This window comes from Cryptomeria japonica, chromosome 10, assembly GCF_030272615.1.
Source record: "Cryptomeria japonica chromosome 10, Sugi_1.0, whole genome shotgun sequence".
NCBI lineage: Eukaryota > Viridiplantae > Streptophyta > Pinopsida > Cupressales > Cupressaceae > Cryptomeria > Cryptomeria japonica.
Genome location: NC_081414.1, coordinates 52,931,522 through 52,953,184, shown reverse-complemented (window position 1 = coordinate 52,953,184; position 21,663 = coordinate 52,931,522). Strand labels below are relative to the sequence as shown.

Sequence of the window (21,663 nt, the reverse complement as noted above, 5' to 3'; positions counted from 1 at the left end):
TAAGAGCAGGTTGACAAGATCGGGTAGGGCATCGGACATAGCCCTCCCTCAGATTATGCTCATGAACGGGTTGATGAATGGCATGATGTATGATTGGGCCGCGTTACTAGCAGAGCGCATGTATGAGTTCTTGACGATGTAACATCGCACGTTCTATATGCCCCACTATGCTATAGGGTTGTTCTTGGAGGCCACGCGGGAAGTAGTGCCGGAGGCAGAGTTGGAGGTACGACCACAGGGACTGTTGGCAGCGAGTGAGCCTCCTATCATGTATTGGAGACACTTGGACATTGGGCACTCTTCCGCGAAGCGGGAGCGGGCGGTAGATACGGCCTCAGGGGAACCTGATAGCGGGAGGGATTCCAGTAGTACAGAGGATTCAGAAGCGGAAGATGAGGAGGATGATAGCAGTAGGGCGATGGAGGAGAGGGTCCTTTTTGCCCCACCCCTGCTACCGATGGGCACACCTGTGATGACATCTGGAGTGGCTGGCACCTTTATTCCGACATTTGGGCAGAGCCGCATGCTAGTTGCACTTGGCCCCATCCAGCAACAGGTAGCATCACCGAGACCGACCCCAACCACGGAGGCACTTACCAAAGACATGACAGAGTCACGGACGGAGGAGTCGCCGCATCGGGTAGTGGTCAATGAGGAGCAGGGGCTGAGGTAGGTGGTGGAATTGGCAGATACAGTAGGGTCTATTTTAGCATCGCAGGTGCAGGTCCACTCTACACCATCGGAGACTTGTCAGTTGGTGGTGCTGTGGTCATTCGGGACAGTGAGTGTAGTCACCACGGTGCTAGTTCCTAGCTTCGGGCAGCCTCGGGTGACGATAGCGATGACACCACCACGGGTGGAGACCTTGGCGAGTGCAGAGGCTTCCATGGTGCACGATGTGCCAGAGGCTTCCATGGTGCACGATGTGCCAGAGGCTTCCAGGGTGCACGATGTGCCGGATGTGATAGGACAAGATGTGCCAGGGTTGCCAGGCTATATGCAGGAGGCAATGAGGGAAGCAGGCGCTCTTCATGATGACCTCAGTGCTTGGTTGAGCCGCTACCAACTTACACCGGTGGTAGCGGGAGAGGCCGCTCTATCTCCAGGCAGGACAATGCATTCCTTGGATATCATTGATCTGGAGGAAGGGAGTTCTCCGAGCATTAGGGCGCTTCAGAGGGTTGCGTCACCCCATGCAGTTGTAGTCACCAATCCCTACAGAGAGGAGGAGGTGCCTGGGGGAGTACATCAGGGTACAGGAGAGTTGGAGCAGTTCATTGGCGAGATGACTCTGAGAGCACAGCGGCTTGTGTCATCTGCCACACTCCAGGCGGATGCCGCCATGGTTGAGCGGATCGAGGGGCTGTTGAACTTTGCCCGCACCGGATGCAGAGAGGAGTTTGAGAGGTGTTTTGAGTGTGCCGGGTGGCCTAAGACAGAGAACCAGCCAATGCTGGAGGCTTGGAGCCTCACCGAAGGGGTTGGCGAGACCCGGATGCAGTCGTTGTTGCGGGAGGTGGAGCAGACCTTCCGCGAAGGTTATCTTGAGCTTCGGCGGACACAACAAACGACAACCACAGTTGAGGCCTTGCGCGTAGCAGCAATGTCAGCTCGAGAGGAGCTAACTATCAGGTTTCGGGAGCTGGAGGCTACCATGGCACAGACCCAGACAACGATGGACACTTTAGTAGTAGAGAAATCTGCCTTGCTGATACAGTTGGAAGAGGAAAGGGCATCCAGAGAGCTGTTGGAGACTCGATTGGTCAGTGCACTGGAGAGTATGGACAAGAAGGATAAGGAGGTGCTGGAGGCAGCCTATATGGTAAAGACCGCTATGGAGCGGCAGATGGTAGCGGAATGGTATCTAAAGAGGAGGACGGAGCAAGTGTATGAGCTCCGTGGGCGCTTGGCGTCCACCGCTACACCACCACCGACGCCTTCTTCATCAGGGACGCAACAGGTTCAACTAAACCTCCGTTGTCTGAGTTGAGAACCCTTGGTAGGTTCTTACACTTTCCTAGACCAACTAAAGGCTAGTGCTGATTAAAGCTCAAAATTAGGGAAAGTCTTCACTCCCAAAGTGTTCATCCCAAGCCTATGTAGTTCATCACTTCCTCCGAGCCAAGGGATCCTCGTAAGGCATGATGGTAGAGTAATATTCAAATACTTCAGAGAATGAATGAATGGTGAAATAATGATTGATCCTTGTGTTATGTGTCCATGTAGAATGAAGAACACAGAGGGCTCTGTGACACTACCCTCAGGAGGATCCCCAAGATAAAGCCAGAGGATGAATTCCACGCCAGCACCCTAAAGATGTCAACAAATGGATCCCAAAGACAAAGTAAAAAGGGTTGGATAAGCAAGGACCCATACCACCATCAACATAACAAGTTGAAAGCTAGGGCGAGGGATTGAAGAAAGAATCACATAATAGTGTGCTGCAGAGCCAATTGGTGATGTTTCTAGAATTTTGGAAGGCATTGATAGAACACACAGAATGCTACAAAGTATGCAGAAACAGAAAATGAACAGTTGGAGTTAACAAAAAATAAATTTATTGTAAAAGCAATTGCTTTATTGTAAGATGACTACTTCTAGGCCTAGTTTAATGCAATCCAAAAGGGGGCCACAAGTTAGTTATTTCCCAACTACCAAATTCACCTTTTTGTGTCTCGAGCCCAATGAAATTGTCTTCTAGTGGGATTAATTGAAAATAGTTGTAGGTAGCTGAAAAGGTGGCTCATTGGATGGATTGAAGGTAGATCAGAACCATTGGATGGATTGAATCTTGGCCACTGATTCAGAATGTAAAACCTATAAAAGGCCAGTACCTCTTTCATTATAAGGGGTTAGAAAGTTAGATAGTTAGAATTTTATAAGTAGCAGTAGTTAGAAGTAGAATAGAGTAGGATTGTTGGACATAAATTGTTGTAATTGTTAAAGATGGTAACTTCAGCAGATATCATACCTGCCGTATTTATGTCTTTGAATGCTGTCACCGACTTCTTATTAGCTGGCAATACGTTTTCTTTCTCCCGCTGGACTTCATCAGCTCTTGGTGTATGTCAGTGTGTAACTAACACCGTACTTATTGTCTCATCTTCTGCCTTCTTCTTGAGGAGTCTATCTGTTATTGAAGCAGGTTATTTATTCATGTGCCATGGGCTATTTAGGAGATGATTAACATTCTTTGAAGGGTCTTTTGCTGTGACTTTGTATCTGCTATTATTTTCTGAGTTGATCATCTACATTCAGCGGTGAACATTGGAGTGCTCATATTTGTTCTATTGCATCTTCTTCTACATTATTTTGTATGCAAATTGTTTGATAGTCGATTTCTATTTGAGCATTATCAATCATTGTTAAAATGATTGCCTTCTAAGTAAGAAAGATATGTACTTATTTTGAGACTTCGATAAAATTATCTTTTGGTGTGGCTGGGTTTTTCACCCTCAGGTGGAGGGTTTTCCTAGGATAAATTCCGTGTATCTTGTTTCAGATTTCTGTGTTGCTAATACATTAACATGGTATTAGAGCCAGGTTCCTTTTATTTAGCCTAACCGCCTGAAGGTAGATCCTGTGCTTTTAAGGGAGTTCAATCGACAGGTTGCAGATGTCCAATCAGCTACTTGTTAGAACTTATGTATGCGATTTGAGTCTTTCTAAATGAAAGAGTTGCTACAATCTTATGAAGACGTTTCGTCCTTTGTTGAGCGGTTGCTTCAAAAGCTGAGTGTTCCTTCTATTCGTGTATTCTGTGTTCTTCAAGGATTTTGAAATTAGAACAACACCGGTGAAGGAATTGGTTTTTAGCAATTTTCTTTGAAGGTGTGCTCTGAGCGATTGCTGCGTGTAAATACGATTGTTGCTGAACTGAAGATAGATAGTGAGTGATGATAAGGTCTGAAGGCCACGCAGTCATTATCACTAGATGCTTTAATATGATTGAAAATTCCAATGCTGAGCGAGATTAGGAAAGAACATTGGTGGAAGACTAACTTACAGAGAGATAAGTTTTTTCTTTGTGGTTGAATGATGTTCATGAATTTTTCATGTTGTTATTAATTCATGCTATATCATTGGGATAGTGAATCATGTATGATTTAGCATTAATATTTCTCTTAGAGATAGTCTTGAACTATTAGTAATCTCTCTTAATGCTTTCAGGACAGACTGGAGAGCATAAGGATGATGAGAGATTGCATTCAAGGAAGGAAGACCTTGATGATGGTTGCCATGAGATTGAGTTGGTGACTGTAGACGTTTTCTTGAAGAGGAGGAATTACCACTCAGAGGGAGCCTCACTTTACAGCTTCAGAGGGAACCTGTCACTTCAGCTTCAAAGGGAGCTTGACTTTCAACTTTAGAGGGAGCTTGATTCTTTCAGCTTCAGAGGAAGCCACATCTTTTGGTTAATGAGTTCTTCTCTGCGAGAGAAGTTCGAGGTGAAATCCCTTGTTAATGAGTTCTTCTCTGCGAGAGAAGTTCGAGGTGAAATCCCTTGTTAATGAGTTCTTCTCTGTGAGAGAAGTTCGAGGTGAAATCCCTTGTTCCACCCTCTAGGAGTAGCTATGGTGGATCCACCCTCTGGGAGTAGCCATGGTGGATGTCATGTTGAGAGACTCCATGACAACATCACATTGAGTGACTCCATGATGAGAGCTTGTGTTATTTCACCTATGGGAGTAGCCATGGTGAACATCACGTTGAGTGAATCCATGATGCCTATCATGTTGAGAGAATCCGTGATTAAATTTTGTTGTTTTCATATTCTTTGTTTATCATGTTGAGAGAATCTGTGATTAAATTTTGTTGTTTGTCATGTTGAGAGACTCAATGACTTGAATATCGGTTAATGATATCTTCTTTGTTAAGAGGGAGTGTTAAAGATGGCAACTTCAATAGATATCATACCTGCCGTATTTATGTCTTTGAATGTTGTCACCGACTTTGTATTAGCTGGCAATACGTTTTCTTTCTCCCGCTGGACTTCATCAGCTCTTGGTGTATGTCGGTGTGTAACTAACACCGACCTTATTGTCTCATCTTCTGCCTTCTTCTTGAGGAATCTATCGGTTATTGAAGCAGGTTATTTATTCATGTGCCTTGGGCTATTTAGGAGATGATTAACATTCTTTGAAGGGTCTTTTGCTGTGACTTTGTATCTGCTATTATTTTCTGAGTTGATCATCTACATTCAGCTGTGAACATTGGAGTGTTTAGATTTGTTCTATTGCATCTTCTTCTACATTATTTTGTATGCAGATTTTCTAACAGTCGATTTCTATCTGAGCATTATCAATCATTGTTAAAATGATTGCCTTCTAAGTAAGAAAGATATGTATTTATTTTGAGACTTCAATAAAATTATCTTTTGGTGTGGCTGGGTTTTTCACCCTCAGGTGGAGGGTTTTCCCAGGATAAATTCTGTGTATCTTGTTTCAGATTTCTGTGTTGCTAATATATTAACAGTAATGGCAGTTTGAGCAGATGAATAAAGCATTGAAATATGGTGTTTTGCGATTTGCCCTAACTTGTTTGAATGATTTCTCTCCATCTAGCTAATTAAAGTTCAATGATCTTATTGGTGAAGTGTGAGGGTATTTGATTTGATTTTAGGTTCATACCATTGGAGGCTTGCTGATTGTAAGTCTCTATTCATGGTTAGTCTAAACCAATTGTTGCTCTTAGTTCAATTGTGAGTGTTTGTTTTGGATTGCACCAGAATTGGTATCCGGATGAATGTTTGTGGTCTGAAAATCGTTCATCCCCTTTGGAGCTTGCACTATTCTTGTAGAGTTGTGAGTTTATCTCTGGCTGAGCTCGAACTAGTTTATTTGAAATCTATCTACCTACAACACCAAACGTTACTGTCATTGTCTTTAGGATCTCTAAACCCTATCCCTTTTGCTTTTTTATTTTGCCCAGTTCGAGAATCAAAGCATCGCCAAATAGCTATGCAATACACATCAATCATTGAGTTATCCTAAAGCAAGTCAAGACCTGGCAGTTGGAACCTTGAGATTATCCCCTTTGATCAGTCTGAATAGCGTTAGGGATGTCCTTATTCAAGAGAGGATAGGATACACTCGGCATTCTATTCTGTGTTGACCGAAAGTGCAAGCCTTTTGCCATCAACAGTTAGTAAAGCTGTCATTTTTGGATATATTAAGTCAATAGTAAATAGTTAATCTTGCTATAAGAGTTCTATTTTGCAAGTCATTTTCAACGAGACAATTCGATACGGTTTTTGTTTCTCCTACAAATTTGTCTGGAAATCTGTAAGTGAGAAGTTTCCATTTGTGCATGTGTTAAGACTCATGCCTGTTCTGCATTGTAAACTATCTGCTGTACTATACTTATTTACAGGTCATTTCCACAATGTAAACCAGCAGCCAACTCAAGCTGCAAAGAGAATAACATTAGGGTTTTGAACAATTGTGTCCATTGCAATATCAAAATATTTAATATACATAGACATAAACCTAGTGAAGCTCCAATCAACTACCAGCAATTTTAATTTGAAAAGAAGTGCTTTTCAATGGGTGATATTTTAAGGTTCTCTATTCTCTATCACAGTATGAAATGACATTTTTAGCATTTTGCAATCAATGCTGTAAAGAAATGTTTAATAGATATCTGTAGGAGTTGGGTGCCCTTCAGATGGATATAGATCCAGTGAAGCTTCCTTCAACTGCTAGTCACGATAATTCGAAAAGAGGTGCTTTTATATGGGTGAAAACTGAAGATTATCTGTTTTCCGTCACAACATGAAATAGTATTTGATGAGAAAATAAGAATTCATTGCTGAAATTTTGAATTCATTGAAACTTGGATTTATATTGTGTTAGAGCATAATAGTTAAAATTTAAAAACTTAAACTGCCAGAAAAGAAAATCAGAGATTTTATATTTAATATAGCTTCAGCACTTTCATTTCCCAACTTGTGTAGCAGGCTTAACATGAAAGTATTAGTGTGAACAAGTTATGCCTTAAATCAGGACATTGTTCAGTTTGAGTTGGTAACATTTATCTGTGCCAACAGACTTTAAAGATAGCATCTAGAGATTTCAAATCTTGGTGTAATCCTTGGCACCATGTTGTAAACTGGAGGAATTCCATGTATGATTTTATTTTTTCTTTAGGAAATTAAAGATTACAAACAGTTCCTTACGACACATTTACTGTGTGATTTCCCATATTAGTCTGACAAGACTCTTTATACATGAATGTTGTCTTTTGCAGATATGTTTTGCAATGTATCAATGCAATGATTGTGGACAGAAAGAAACCTAATCATAAATGTGCAATCATTTAAAATATAGAATGTATCATTCTTAAATTAAATGTGTGCAATATGCTCTCTTCACTTTATAGATAAGTCTAAACTTACCATTTTGAACACCATCCATGATTTAATGTTACAACAGTTTATTGATAAACAGTAAACTACTCTTTTCAAGGTTTTTATAGTCTCAAATATATCAAATCTCCTGATTATGGGCTATTTTGTCATTTATAATAGACCAACTTGAAAAACATGAGACTTTGAGTCCTTAGCATTTATCATATTAATCTTTGTGGCCAAAAGCAGACATTTATATAGTTGGTTATAGCCTAGACAGCATGGCTCTGGGCATATGACGTATGTATCTGGACTCTGAAGTGAAAAGTACATTTTAGATAATTTTCCACTGTGATTCAGTGCATTTTCAATGGCATCAGCCCTACTTTGGCTGGTGCTCAGTGCAAAGCCATGCTTTTTATATTTGGGTTTTTTGTTATGCCATTTCTATCAGCACACATATTTACTTCACTGATTTTATGAGTTTTCATGGTTTAAATAAAAAAGATCTAGATCATATATTGACATGTGGAACCATATTTGTTCGTACTTTTGTTTGCATATTCCTTTTATTGTTGACCTTGTCTCAATTTTTTATGATATTATTTCATGAAAGGATTTGGAGAGTGATATTTCTGTCGAACAGCAATCCATCAGTTGGGAATACTGTAATCATGTGACTCATTGAATGCTTAAATTTTTTAAGGTCTTTTCTGCTTCTAATTGTATTCCATAGCTTGCAGGAGAGATTGTACTAGTTCAGGAGCCATATGTATCTGTACTCGATGCTGCCTCCATAAATAAGAGATGTGATACATGTTTTCAACTGTCTATGAACCTGAAAAGATGTTCTGCTTGCAAATTGACTTGGTACTGTAGTAGTATGTGTCAGGTGAGCGTTTGATTTGCATGTTCTACTGACTGGTAGTTATGCTCATCAGTCAGCTTTTTAAAGTAAGTGTTATAAATTTTTTTCTGGCATGGAATAAATGGTCGTTCAATGGCTGCACTTTTTTATATTATTTTACTTAGCTGTAGTCATTACAGGTACGAGAAGTTGTGCCTCTTGAATTCATTATTATATGGATGATGAAAAACTATGTCAAACATTATATCACTAGATTGAAAGCATCACTTCACCACATATTTTAGAGATGGTCCAGGTTCTGTAGCAGCAAAGGTCCTAGGCAATGGCGCTATTATCATACCTGCAATAAAAACAAGAAAAGAATAATTTAAAAGAAAAGTGATTGTTGGACAATTTAATCAGTTGACATTTGTATATTGTTTGAAACAAAGGATTCAGCAAACACATGTTGATATCATGTATGCACATACCTTGATGGATTCTAAAATTATGAGTGATAGAACTGGTCTACAGTTAGTGATATTATGTGGGCTTATATTTATGGTTGTTCGCTCACACTCTAAAACACCTGGTTTTCCGATTTTTTGTCTATGTTATTTTTTCAAATAGAATGCTTGCATCATTTGTTTCTTATGAAATGAATTCTATCATGCCACTATTCTTCTTTTTAACAACAGTTTGTTGTGGTTGATGATAGAAAAATGAATGGAAGCTACATCAATATGTGTGCAATTAGAATGCTTGCATCATTTGTTTCTTATGAAATTGAACTTTGTACTATTACTTCTGTCTTCCTTTTAACAACACTTTGTTGTGGTTGGTGATAGAGAAATGGATGGAAACTACATCAATATGAGTGCAAAGCAATTATGTTTCTCAAGGAGGAGAAACAACAAATACTCACACCTTCATTGCGACTGATGTTGAGGCTTCTCATTAAGAGAAAATTGCAAAATGATGAGGTAAATATTTTCACCTTGCATTTTGAATGAGATTTCTTATTATAGTAGTCTTTTATATTCTAGAAACAATACTTTTCATATGTACTTGTACTTAAGACTGAGAGTCATTTTGGAGAGCAAATCAATTTTGAAGAGATTCATATCTTACAAGTCATTGTTGCAAAATACTAGAAAACTACGACTAGAAGCTTGACTCTATTTTTATTTAGTAGTTATGACCCAATGTTTCTCCTGAGTTTCAGGGGTGTGGGGATGTATTCCAAGGATGTCAAAAAAATTCCAGGATTTTTGTGGATGGGAGGGTGATGGGTAACTGTAATGCCTGCTTTGATATTTTCAATAGTTTTCTGATATTTTCTCTAAATTTTTGTAATATTGGAATAATACCAGAATACTAAGTAATAACTGACAATGATGAGGCTATGTACTCTTCAAAACTTACAAGAGCTTAATATGGAAAATTGGAATTCCAAGCAGTTTGTTAATGCACAAAAATAAAATATTTTGGAAATAACAACTTATCTTTTGGTTCTATCTCTAGACTTATCTTTAACGCCCTTTTCACTTACCACCACCCTTTTACTTGGGTCTTTTGCACTCATTCAATGTCTCCTTTGAATTGTCATCATTTGACTTCCTTTGCATCTCTTTTGGAAGCAAGGTAAATAGGGGCATCTGATTTCAAATTTGTAGTAGAACTGCTAAGGGAATCAATTAAACTGTCCCAAGAATCAAGTAATGAATTCAGTAGTAAAATACGTTTATCCTCTTGCTCGATCTTATTAATACAAATAGGCTGCAATTGAAAGCATTCAAGTGTTGTGCAATAAAGTCTCCTTTATTTTTAATGAATATAATTTCCTTGTAAGATATAATTTGCTAATGAGACTCTTTTGATATATTTGAATTATTCTCTTCCACAACTAAAATGTGGTAGTTTCATTAGAAACATTCGAGAAACAAAATTGGGAAGACATAGCTTTATAGTACTTCGGGATTTCTTATCAACTCACCTAGTCTGCATCTGATATACCTTCAGGTTTTCTTTCATGATTGGTCCCTTCACACAAGACATCCTTCATCTTCAACTTTCAAAGTTCATAACTTGTGCCATTGAACTTCTTGATCTCAATATAGGATTGCGCTCTATTTCAAGAATTTAATTTGCACAAAGAGCACAAAAGCTCTTGTGAGGGATCAATCCACTTGAAGGCTAGAGATACATTGTTCTTGAAGTTGGTGGATAGTTGGGCTCATCAACAAAGAGTGAGTGATGATAGGACATTTGTTGAGAGTGGATAATCTCTCCTTCACTTTGGGGCTCAGCTAGGCCAAAGATGGTATTTCTAGAGATAAATCTTTAAATTAGACAACAAAGACAAACTGCAGTAGTATCTAGGTGCCAAGTCACCGCATTCGGCGAATTTCATCCATGAGATTCGAAATTCAATGAATTTTTTAAAAATCCAAAAAATTCGGATAAGTTCGCCTTAAATTCGTGCAATAATTGGGTTAGGGTTTTTTAATCAAAAATGTATTTTAAAATCACGAGCTTCCTTCATGGGTTTGCTGGAATCTGTTTGAAGAAGCTATAGGTGCGAACAAAGGCAACACCAACATGTCCAATGCGACCAAGCAACGCCCTGCAAATCCGAAGAGAGGCGACACCCGACGTGAAAAACATGCAAGTCCAAGGCGAAAAAACTACAAGTTTGCATGACCCATAAGTCTTGCGAAATAGATTTTCATCGTTTTAGTTTTCATTTAAGTTTTATTTTTATTTAAAAATATTTTTTCCTTTACATGTTTCGTTTGTCAAAACTTGTATTTTTAATTTAAATATTGACTTAGATGTCAATCTAGTTTAAATATAATATTATTTATGTTAAATTTTAATAAGAAATAATATTTAATAATAATAAGTATAAATTTAATATCTTTTCTCTTTAAAAAAAATAGTTAAACTAATTTAATAGTTTATTGGATATATTACTTATATATAAAAAAATTATATAAGTTGAATTTAATGTCGAATTTTTTTTCGAATTTTTTGCCCTTGTTGAACTTCATCCGAATTTTATGGGTGCCGAACTCAAATTTGAATTCGAACACGGTGACTTAGTCTAGGTGTATGCTTTAACCACAAATTCTGTCACTAGATCAAAGACTAATATATGGCTACAACATCTATTAATTTGATATACATCATTGCAAGATATGGGTATGCAAGACATGATTCTCAAAAGTTAGAATTCCTTCAAGACTTGTCGGAGATGTTTCCCTAGTTAAATACTAAACCATGAAATGTTGACAAATTAACTTCTACTGAAACTACTAGTTAACGATGATTTTTTGTTTAACATTTGAGGGTCAAACATTTTCAAGAACAGTGCCTTAGATCGGGTTATAGAGTCGCAATAGACCATAAGAGAACACACATAAACAAGATAAGAGATATGATATTCAACAATTGGACATTTTTAATAATCCCATTCCAAATTTCCAAAATTCCATATGCAATATTGGAAAGACCATTACAAATATTTTTAATAATGCATTAAGTGTTGCAACACTTATTCGATCAATATTACAATTACATCAACAAATGTGGTGAGAGAAAACCCCAAGCTAGGAAGAATCTATCACACTTCTTTGCTTGAATTTTTTAAAAAATATACAAGTGGCCAAGGAGACATCAACTTACATTCATTTGCTACACAATAGCTATCTCTTCATGATTTGCAAAATAAGTTGCACTCATGGTGTTTGGACATGCAAGATTTGGAACCATAGAAGTTCTTTGACATTGTAGTTGCATGAAGATGGAGAAATGATTGACCTTTGATATGTCCAATGAACTCATACTTATAGTAGTTTGTTTGGTTGCTTATATCTATGCAATAAATCGACTTAATTAATGTTGTGCAAGAAACAAGCTAAGATCTCGCAAAATTTGTTGATATGATGGCTTGGAGCTCACGTGAAAACCATTTACATTAGAAATGCAACCACCACATTAATGGCATCATGAAGCTCTTCATCTTACATCCTTGAAAGTACATGTGAATCCATGTCCTTGAAACAACTAGTTGTTTTTGGGTAGGATAAAGCAGATTGGGTGGTTGTAAGACCTGGTTGGGTCAATAACAGTGACTTGGGCCATGTAGGGTGGTAGGTGGTAGTAAATAGTGCAAAATGTAGGAGTTTTGGGGATTGAGGATACCTCGTAAGCATGCAACCTGTCATGGAGTCAAGGTTCGGGGGTACGCTGTACTTCATACCAATAGTAGGCAAATAAGGACATTCTCATAGTGCCGACTCCAAGAGGATACATGAAGGAATTAGTTAGGGAGTTGGGGATTAGGGGTACCAAGGAATTCATCCCATGCAAGTAAGGATAGGTCTGAACTTGTGATTCTGATCTGATAAAATCGTGTGTAATAACCAATAATCACCCTACTTTTTTTTTGAAATAGTTTAATACTCTACAGCCAACGAAAAACTGATCCACTGCCATTTGCTGCTGTTATAAGTAAGTCTAATGAAGGTCTGAAAACAGCAAATTGTAGCTCCAAATGGTGTCAAAACCTCTGCAAACCCTAGCTGTTCCAACTCCAAATTACCAGCTGTGAGGTGCCCCAAAATCTGCAAGAAATGCCTCCAAACCCTAGGTGACCAGGCTCTAGCAACACACGTCCCTCTTTTTAAACTGCACGGCTTGCTAAGGGTCTAGTACAGCCAGCAATAAGGGGCATAAATTAGGATTCCAGGCTCTTCAAATCTGCAATAATCTGAAAATAACCTTTTGGTTTCAATATTAGTGCAACTTTCTAACAACAATTGGACAGTATCTAATAATATCTAACAATGTTCAGTAATATCTAATAATGCCCAATGAAAGGGTTGAGAGCCCTTTTAGGTTTTTGAAAGAGTTCCTTTTCACAATGAATTGGGATAAATGTTTAGTTTGAAGGCTAATGTGGGATATTTTAGAAAATAATGAAAAATGTAAGAGAGTAGAGTGACTTCAAGAAGAAATATATTACTTCAGTTTGTTTTAGAGATTAATACCAAAAGAAGTTTAGAACCTTAATTGAGGATAAATATTGTCTAACCATAGGAAAGGAGAGGAGAAGAGGACCTTTTGAGATCCAAAAGGACAATGTTGAAGAAACAATTCATCATCATTTTTATACTATAGTACCTTTTAGTTCGACGCTTGACAAATTGAGTTACATTAGAAGGGGAAAGAGGAAGATGTAGATAGTATTTGGTTGTTTTTCTCATTTTGACATATCATTATATGCAAACATTTATAAATTTATGATGCTGAACTACATTTGAAAGTTAGAAAATATGAATATGAATTATGAAATTTCAAATATTGAGTGTTTGTAGATCATATGACATGTGTAATGTTGGAATTATGACAAATTGATAGTTAAATTAGGCTCTCATGTTTGCTAAATGAATTAATTTCTTTTTCTTTTTGGTAAAACTACTCTTTTTATTTTTGTCGAGTCCTAGCCAAGTTTTTTGCCAAGCTTGTGCCCTGTCCTGAGTCCTAGTCCTATATTGGGCTGCCGAGTCCATGCCAAGTCCGAGTTTTCAAACTTTGAATGTAATCTAACATTTTATCTGCCATTGTAGGTTATTGCAAAGACGACAATGGATAACTACATGCTAGTTGAAGCTCTACCAACTCGTATCCTTTAAGTAACATTTTTATAAATGGATAGTGAAGTTTCATTGAGGTTTCTATAATATCTTTGTGGTACATTTTACATTTTCCTTTTCTTTTTATTGTTGCCATGGATAGTCCTTAAATTAATATAGATATGCTTGATGTTGATGAGAAGCAATTGGTTTTATATGCACAAATGGCGAACCTGGTTAATATGATTAAACCATCCGAGGAGATAACAATAAAGGAAATCACCCAAAACTTTTGTAGGGTAAGTATCTAGGACATGATGTGATGATTGATAAACATATTTTTTTGTCATAAGTTGAGGATGAAAGAGAGTTCTAATTTCTTGTATCGCTTTTAAAGGTTGTAAAAACTGTTTAAGAGTTTTATTTTTATTGGTTTAGAAAGGCTTCAAGCTATCAAATTATTTTTAAAGAATTACAGCATTGAAACAAAATTGTATCATAGAATTAATGCTGGTCTACCCTCTCAAAAGTAATTTACAAATATTGTAAGAACTTAGCTTTAATGTCCCTTTTCAATACTTCTATAAACCCTGCAATTTTGTTGAGATTCCTATCTATGCAATTCTTGAATGTGTATGGAATTTCAAACAGCATCAACTAAACAACAATATTTATTATTGAAACCGTTGGCTCATTTATCTGAATTCAGTAGTGAAATTTGTTAAACAATACAAGGTAAGTGGAAACCTACAAGTATTGTGAAAAATGGACAATAGCAGAACTCGGAACAAGAGTTGTATGCATTTAAAGTCACCATTATCATATCCAAAATGAGTTTTAAACACCTATCTGGAATCCAAACAGTCTAGATTCCAGCAAATTTGAAATGAAGAGTTTCTGGAGAATAAAACAATAAACAAATTACAAATTCTCAAAAAACTCTGAAATCAGATATCCCAACATGGTGGGGTCATAACTCCCTGCTTGGTGCTCAGAATTCAAAACCGCTTACACTGTTGGAAAGGTCTCAAAGAGATCTAATTTCAGTCCTTTAAAACCATGCTTTCGGCTATTGATTTAAGGGACCAACGAAATTTCAAACCCAAATTCCGCTTCAAAGACCTTCGAAAACACAATTTACTCTACCTAGAAAATACCAAAAAATTAGATATTTGGCTTTTCTTAGTTCTATTTCCTCCGGACTGCTTTGGAACATCCTTGGAGTGCTTTGGATCATTCGTCCCCCTTTGAGAGGCGATGGGCTCCATTGTACTAGCCTGCTGCAATAGATGAGGAAAACATTGTGCAATTTTTTCACTGGTAAACCACTTGCCTTGCTGAAGGTGCTGGCCCGCTTAACCGACACGATACAAATAAATCTGTGTGCCTCGAAGATTCTTCACATTAACATCAACAATCCGGTCACTTACCAAGGGAGTGGTGGTATTAGGAATCAAATCTTCAGCATGACTTTTATCAACAACCTTTGAAGTATCCAACGAAGGTGGGAAATATGGACGGAGTAGTTCAACATTGAAAAGAGGATAAATCCCCATAAATGGTGGAATATTTAGTTTTTTGGCATTCTCACCAACTTGCTTGAGAATAGTGTATGGCCCAAACTGTAGAGGATGGAGTTTCTTATGTCGCTCCTGAAATATTTCCTTTAGAAGATGAAGCCAAAATTTATCGCCCACCTGAAAGTGGTGTGGTGTGTGATGCTAATCATGGCGCTCCTTGTATTTTTGATTGGCCTGTTGCACTATCTCATGAACCTGTTTTTGAAGATGTTGAATTTTCTCCACAAACTTAGAAGCTCTGTCTATCTCCTTTTCAGCAAATGATCATGGCTCATTTCCAGTGACTGGAAGAGAAACATCCAAAGGAGCTAAAGGTTGATACCCCAAACAAACCTCAAGTGGACTATGCCTAGTAGTACCATGTATTGCACGATTGTAGCTATGTTGTACGTATGGAAAACTCTTGTCCCTGGTGTGAGGATGATGAGAATGATACATACGAAGAATGCGGACAATTATGCGATTAACTACCTCAATTTTCCCATCTGTTTGGGGATGGAATGCTGTAGATTTTGTGAGCTTGGTATCCATAATTGCCCAAAGTGTTAACCAAAATTTTCCAACAAATTTGCTACCTATTGATCTGGTTTTCATGACACCTTAAACACATAATAAAATACTAAGTATTCTATCCTCTCTTGAACAAAGAAACCTCATATGCTAAAGGATATGATCAAATGAGTTAACTCCAAGGGAAACAATGTGAATAATCGACTATATAGACGATTTCTTTGGACCTTTTAAACATAAAATTTTCAGGATACATGATGCTTTATAAACAACTTTGAAATTGATTTTAAAAGAAATATCAAAAGATGAGGGTTTAGAAAGCTAATCTAATCTACATGAAACAATTCCTAAAAAATAGACACAACTTTTAAAACCAAACCCAACTTTGCCAGCATAACACAACTAAGCGTAGCTTGATGCAATCTTCAAAGGAATAAATAGATTTTCTAGATTACCAATATATAAATTGAACCTATAATACAATGCAATCCAACACATATCTTCAGTAATTGAACTAAAGCTTAAAAACGTTCAGACTAACCATGCACCAAAAATTAACAGTTAGTTAATCCCTAATGGTATGAGCAGGGTTTCATCAAATACTGATTCAGAAATTACTTCATACTAACTTGCTTTGAAATAAAACAATTAACTTGAAGTATGAATGATGCGCTCATAGAGAATAACATAGATCACCACTTCAATGACTTCTGTATTAATTTTGCCAGAGTTTCTGCAACAATTCCTTAAAACTTCTTGCCAAAAATGAAAGGGGCATGCCCTTTTATAGTTTTTAGGTTCTGGATAAATGGCTAGGATTAACCCTTTTTCAATTGCCCAGATTCATCCCCTAGAAACTACAACAATCTCATTTAAGAATCAACATCAAACCTTAGCCACCTTCCAACTACTTCCAACTAACCAGACTAGAAGACAAAAGTTCACCACTCTCAAGACACAAAAAGACAGAATTTCTAGTTGGAGAAATAACTAACTTTGGGCTTTGTATTTTTATCTTATTTTAGCCAAAAAATGACATTTCTTTTTACATTAAAAACTCTTCTTCATCTTTCAAATATTCTTTCCATATATCTCTGCTATTTGTACATATTCCTGGAACTTTAGTAGGATTGCCCTCAGTTCTTGGTCAAGAGGCACGAAAGTGATGTTGAACCTGCACCGATTAGCCTCTATTTTGCTGTCCACCTTCATCATCTTCTTATTCCAATCTATTTTGTTGGTATTATACGCATGCATCACAACACACAACTTGTTGGCAGTTTCCATGTCACCTTTAGAGAATGGGAACCTTTTGTGCAGAAGCTAGTTATTCCTGACAATTCTCAGCGTGTCAATGCTCATTTTTGGATTCCTATCACCTATCATGCTCTCTAAGAGTATGAAACAACTTACATTAACATACTCAATGCCATCTTCACATCACTCCCATTTGTTGTCAATAGTTGTTAATGTAGATTAGATTTCTTAGTAGATAGAAATAGAGGTATCTTTTAATTTTATGTTTCACAAATGATGTTCTTACTAACCTACGAATCTTGCAGGTTGCTACAAGTATAAAGAGAAAATAGTATATGCACACAGTAAGTTGATTCGCCAAGTATGATAATATTGTTGAGTGTTAAGAATGGATTGATCTTCAAAGGTATGCACTAATGGATTGCTGTACAACCTTTCACTGATCTATCGTGGATTACATATATGGGTGAGGAGACATATCGATGGATAGACATGTCTGCACACGTGTGGTGACATGTCTCTCCACCGATACGTCCATTCATTAATTATTACAAACATCATACCGATTCATAATCGGTAGTTTATAATCCATTAACACAAAGCCGATTCATAATCGATAGTTTACAATTCATTTAACACAAGCCATTCACAATCGGTATGTTAGAATGATGAATCATTAAATCGATATACATTATCGATTATGGTAAATTGATACACATTATCGATTATAGTGAATCGATGCACATTATCGATTATAGTCAAGATCAATGAAAATAGTCGATACACAATATGGACTGGGTTTAGATCATGCATGATATTCAATGCAGATTGATAAACATAGTTTATACCTGGAAGAACAATAGTGATGATGATCGATGTATGATCAGCCATTTGGTCATTCAATCGAATTTATGCTTATTCATAACATGATTATTAATGTATGTATATTAATATATATAATAATAATAATAAACTCAATTATTATTATTATGTATATTAGTATACATATATAAATCATTCCAATGATGTAAGTATCATTCATGATTATATTTATCTTACCGAAGCTATCATCATTAACACTCCCTCTTAGCTAGGGAGGATAAAATCTATCCAAGAGTATAACACAATAGATCCATTAATTGTGAAGGAAGAGAGATACCTTATCGAGATATCAGGAGATATGGTATAACCAAGAATATCAAGTCACATGATATTCACCATATCTCACAAAGATCCATCTTTATGGTATGTGCACTTGGCACCACGTCTCATGATGCCTACCATAATGGATATCAGATCATGGCGTATCCACAGATATTAAGACTCATAATATCCACCATAATGATCTCTTGCATAGTTATTATGGTTTATTTAATGACATCAAGTCTCATGATATCTACCATAATGTGTAAGAGATATTAACTATCTTGATATGTCCACGGATATTAAGTCACATGATATCCATCATGATAGTAAAATTGATCATTGTAAAGTCGTCACCTCACAATATCAATAAGATACAAGTGTTCATTATTGAAAAATCGTCATCTTTCAACAATGTCCACAGTGGCCCATGAAGTCACGGAGTCACACACATGACAATAAAAGAGTTTACACATTAAGCATCTTTAAATATTAGTACAAATAAAATAATTAGAGACTCAATCTCAAAATTAATTTACATTTTCAACCATACCAAGTTTATCCCGAAAGTGTTCAACCTTTATCTTGGAGAGTGGCTTGGTGAGGATGTCTGTTGTTTGATCACTTGTACTAATATACTCCAACTGGATCACATTCCTTTCTACCATGTTTCTAACATAGTGGTAAGGAATCTCAATGTGTTTTGATCTATCATGAAACACTGGATTCACTGAAAGCTTGATGCAACTCTGGTTGTCACAATGGATGACAGTAGGATTCAAGGGTTGACCAAACAGTCCTACAAGCAATTTCCTAAGCCACACTGCTCCTCTTGCTCCCGTGGAGGCTGCAATGTACTCAGCTTCTGTAGAGCTCTGTGCAATTGAGGATTGTTTTCTACTGATCCATGAGATCATTACTGATCCTAAACTGAAGCAACATCTTGATGTGCTCTTCTTGTCAACCACACTTCCAGCCCAATCTGAGTCAGTGTATCCATGTAGATCTAGGTCTACATGTTTGTATCTAAGACCATATCCAATTGAGCCTCAAAGGTATCTCAGAATGTGTTTTGTTGCAACAAGATGTATCTCCTTTGGTTCACACATAAACTGGCTAAGTGCATTCAATGCATAACAAATATCAGGTCTAGTGTTGACCAAATACATCAAGGATTCAATTATCTGTCTGTAGAGAGTGGGATCTGCAAATTCCGAGTCTATGGCTGCTTCCTTCAATTTGTGCAGATTTGTTTCCATAGGTGTAGACATGGGTCTGTACTCCATCATTCCAAACCTCTTCAAAATGTCAATAGTATACTTTCCCTGATTCAGAATGATGCCATCTGCCTGCTGCCAAACTTCTAATCCAAGGAAGTAATGTAGGATACCCAAATCCTTCATATCAAATTCTGAAGCTAAGTCCTTTTTCCACTGGGTAATTAGGTGATCTTCTCCTGTGATTAACAGGTCATCAACATAGAAATAAGAACTAACATATCACCATCAATTACCTTAAAGTAGAGGTTTGGATTTGCATCATTCTTGGAAAACCCTAACCCCAAGAGGTAGTGATCAATCCTTTCATACCAGGCTCTAGGGGCTTGTTTGAGTCCATACAAAGCCTTCTTCAATCTGCAAACATGTGATTCAGCCTTATGTATAACAAATCCTTCAGGTTGCTCTAGATAGACTTCCTCCTCAATTGTGCCATTTAGGAATGCAATTTTCACATCCATTTGATGGATCTTCCATCCCTTTGATGTTGCAATAGCAATTACGGCTTTAGCTGAAGTGTATCGGGCAACAGGGGCAAAAGTCTCTTCATAATCAATTCCCTCTTTTTGAGAGAAACCTCTGGCAACAAACCGGGCTTTGTGTTTTTCAATGCTACCATCTGCAACATGTTTGATCTTGAAGAGCCATTTTGATGATACAACATATTTTTCTTTAGGTCTTGGTACGATGTCCCAGACATCATTTTTTATAATGGATTGATACTCTTCTGACATAGCTTCTTTCCACACTTGATGATTGGGAGCTTCTTTAACACAGGATGGTTTTGAATTTATGATCTCACTCATCAAGGCAACATAACTAGAGAATCTATGAGGTCTCTTGCTTTCCCTGAAGGCTCCCTTTGGTGCTGTATAATTGTTGGCTTCTTGAATCATCTTCCTAGCCCAAAGAGGGCTCTTTCGGTTTACATTAGTGGTGAATAGATTTGCTTTTTAGTTATTAGATGAACGGGATTTGATAGGATTGCTTGTTGTAAAATCCGAGCTCATAACTTTTGTTTGCAGCTGATTGTTGCCTACTTTGTAAGGTTAGTCTGAGCCTATTTTATGTGTGGACTTAACTTTGATTATCGGGTGGATGTTGTTCGAATTGATGGCATTCATTGGTAATCTGAAAAATTATTTCACAACCCCTGAAGATTGCACCGCCTTCGTGTAGTTGTGCTATGCTGGCAAAGCGAAGTGTGGTTTGATTTTGCACAAGTGATCCCGTCTCTTTGTTCTTAGGATTAGATTAGACTTAGCATAGCTCTCTAAACCAAAGAAACAGGACTCGGACTCGGCTCGGACTCAGCAAGGCCGACTCGGACTCGGACTCGGGACTCGGCGTCAGACTCGGCTCTAGACTCGGTTGGACTCGGGATAGTGAAAAACTCAAGAAATTTAGAGATTTTTAAATATTTAAAACTTGTTTCAGACACCCTTTATTGAATACACCTTAAAGACACAATAACATCATCAAACTCGGCTCATTTGATTACATACACAAGTATACATCAATCACATAAGCATAAACGCAAATTGTAGCTGAAGAAAATAACAAACATAGATATATAAATATTGTCAAATGTATACAATATTACAAAACTCATGGAATAAAAAATCCATGTCATCATATGATCATCATCAAATGTTTCATACAAATACCAAAGGTAAATACAAGTACAAGTCTATGGCTCAGAGGAGCCTGCACCCTCCGGCCCCGACCCCTTGCGAAGGCGTCTAAGGTAGGTCCTAGATGGTTCGACTGCCATAGCCGCTCCCCGTGACACCATGCCATGCTCACCAACATCAGGAACATCCGTGTCACTATCTGCCTCTGAATCTCCTGTCTGTGCTCGTGCTCTCCGCTCCTCCTCTGCCATGGCTACAGTCTCAACCTCTATATCTACCTGGTCGATCCAATCAGTGTCAGACTCGGAGGTTAAATTTTCTCTACTTCTATCGACGTAGTTTCCCCCCATATTTTTCGACGAGGGTTTGGGGGCAGCGCCCCCAAGGTGGGGTCAAGGGGCAGCGCCCCTTGCGCGCTCCTTGTCGCG

The 21,663-nt window shown here is 37.5% G+C and overlaps 1 protein-coding gene across 11 annotated transcripts in view; it reads left to right on the top strand.

The window, feature by feature from the left end:
- Positions 1-21,663, top strand: part of LOC131029723 (histone-lysine N-methyltransferase ASHR1) — a 295,469-nt gene that overhangs the window by 26,819 nt on the left and 246,987 nt on the right. For 10 of the 11 annotated variants that reach the window (XR_009102815.2, XR_009102821.2, XR_009102814.2 and 7 more), the window contains exons 3-6: positions 8,092-8,240; positions 9,044-9,178; positions 13,829-13,883; positions 14,015-14,133. Coding sequence is in view for 5 of the 11 variants with exons in the window: in XM_057960357.2 (XP_057816340.1) it covers positions 8,092-8,240; positions 9,044-9,178; positions 13,829-13,883; positions 14,015-14,133 (458 nt within the window). In the remaining 6 variants the exon portion in view is untranslated. Of the gene's footprint in view, positions 1-8,084; positions 8,241-9,043; positions 9,179-13,828; positions 13,884-14,014; positions 14,134-21,663 lie in introns of all 11 variants that reach the window. The other variant, XR_009102822.2, reaches the window with a different exon arrangement.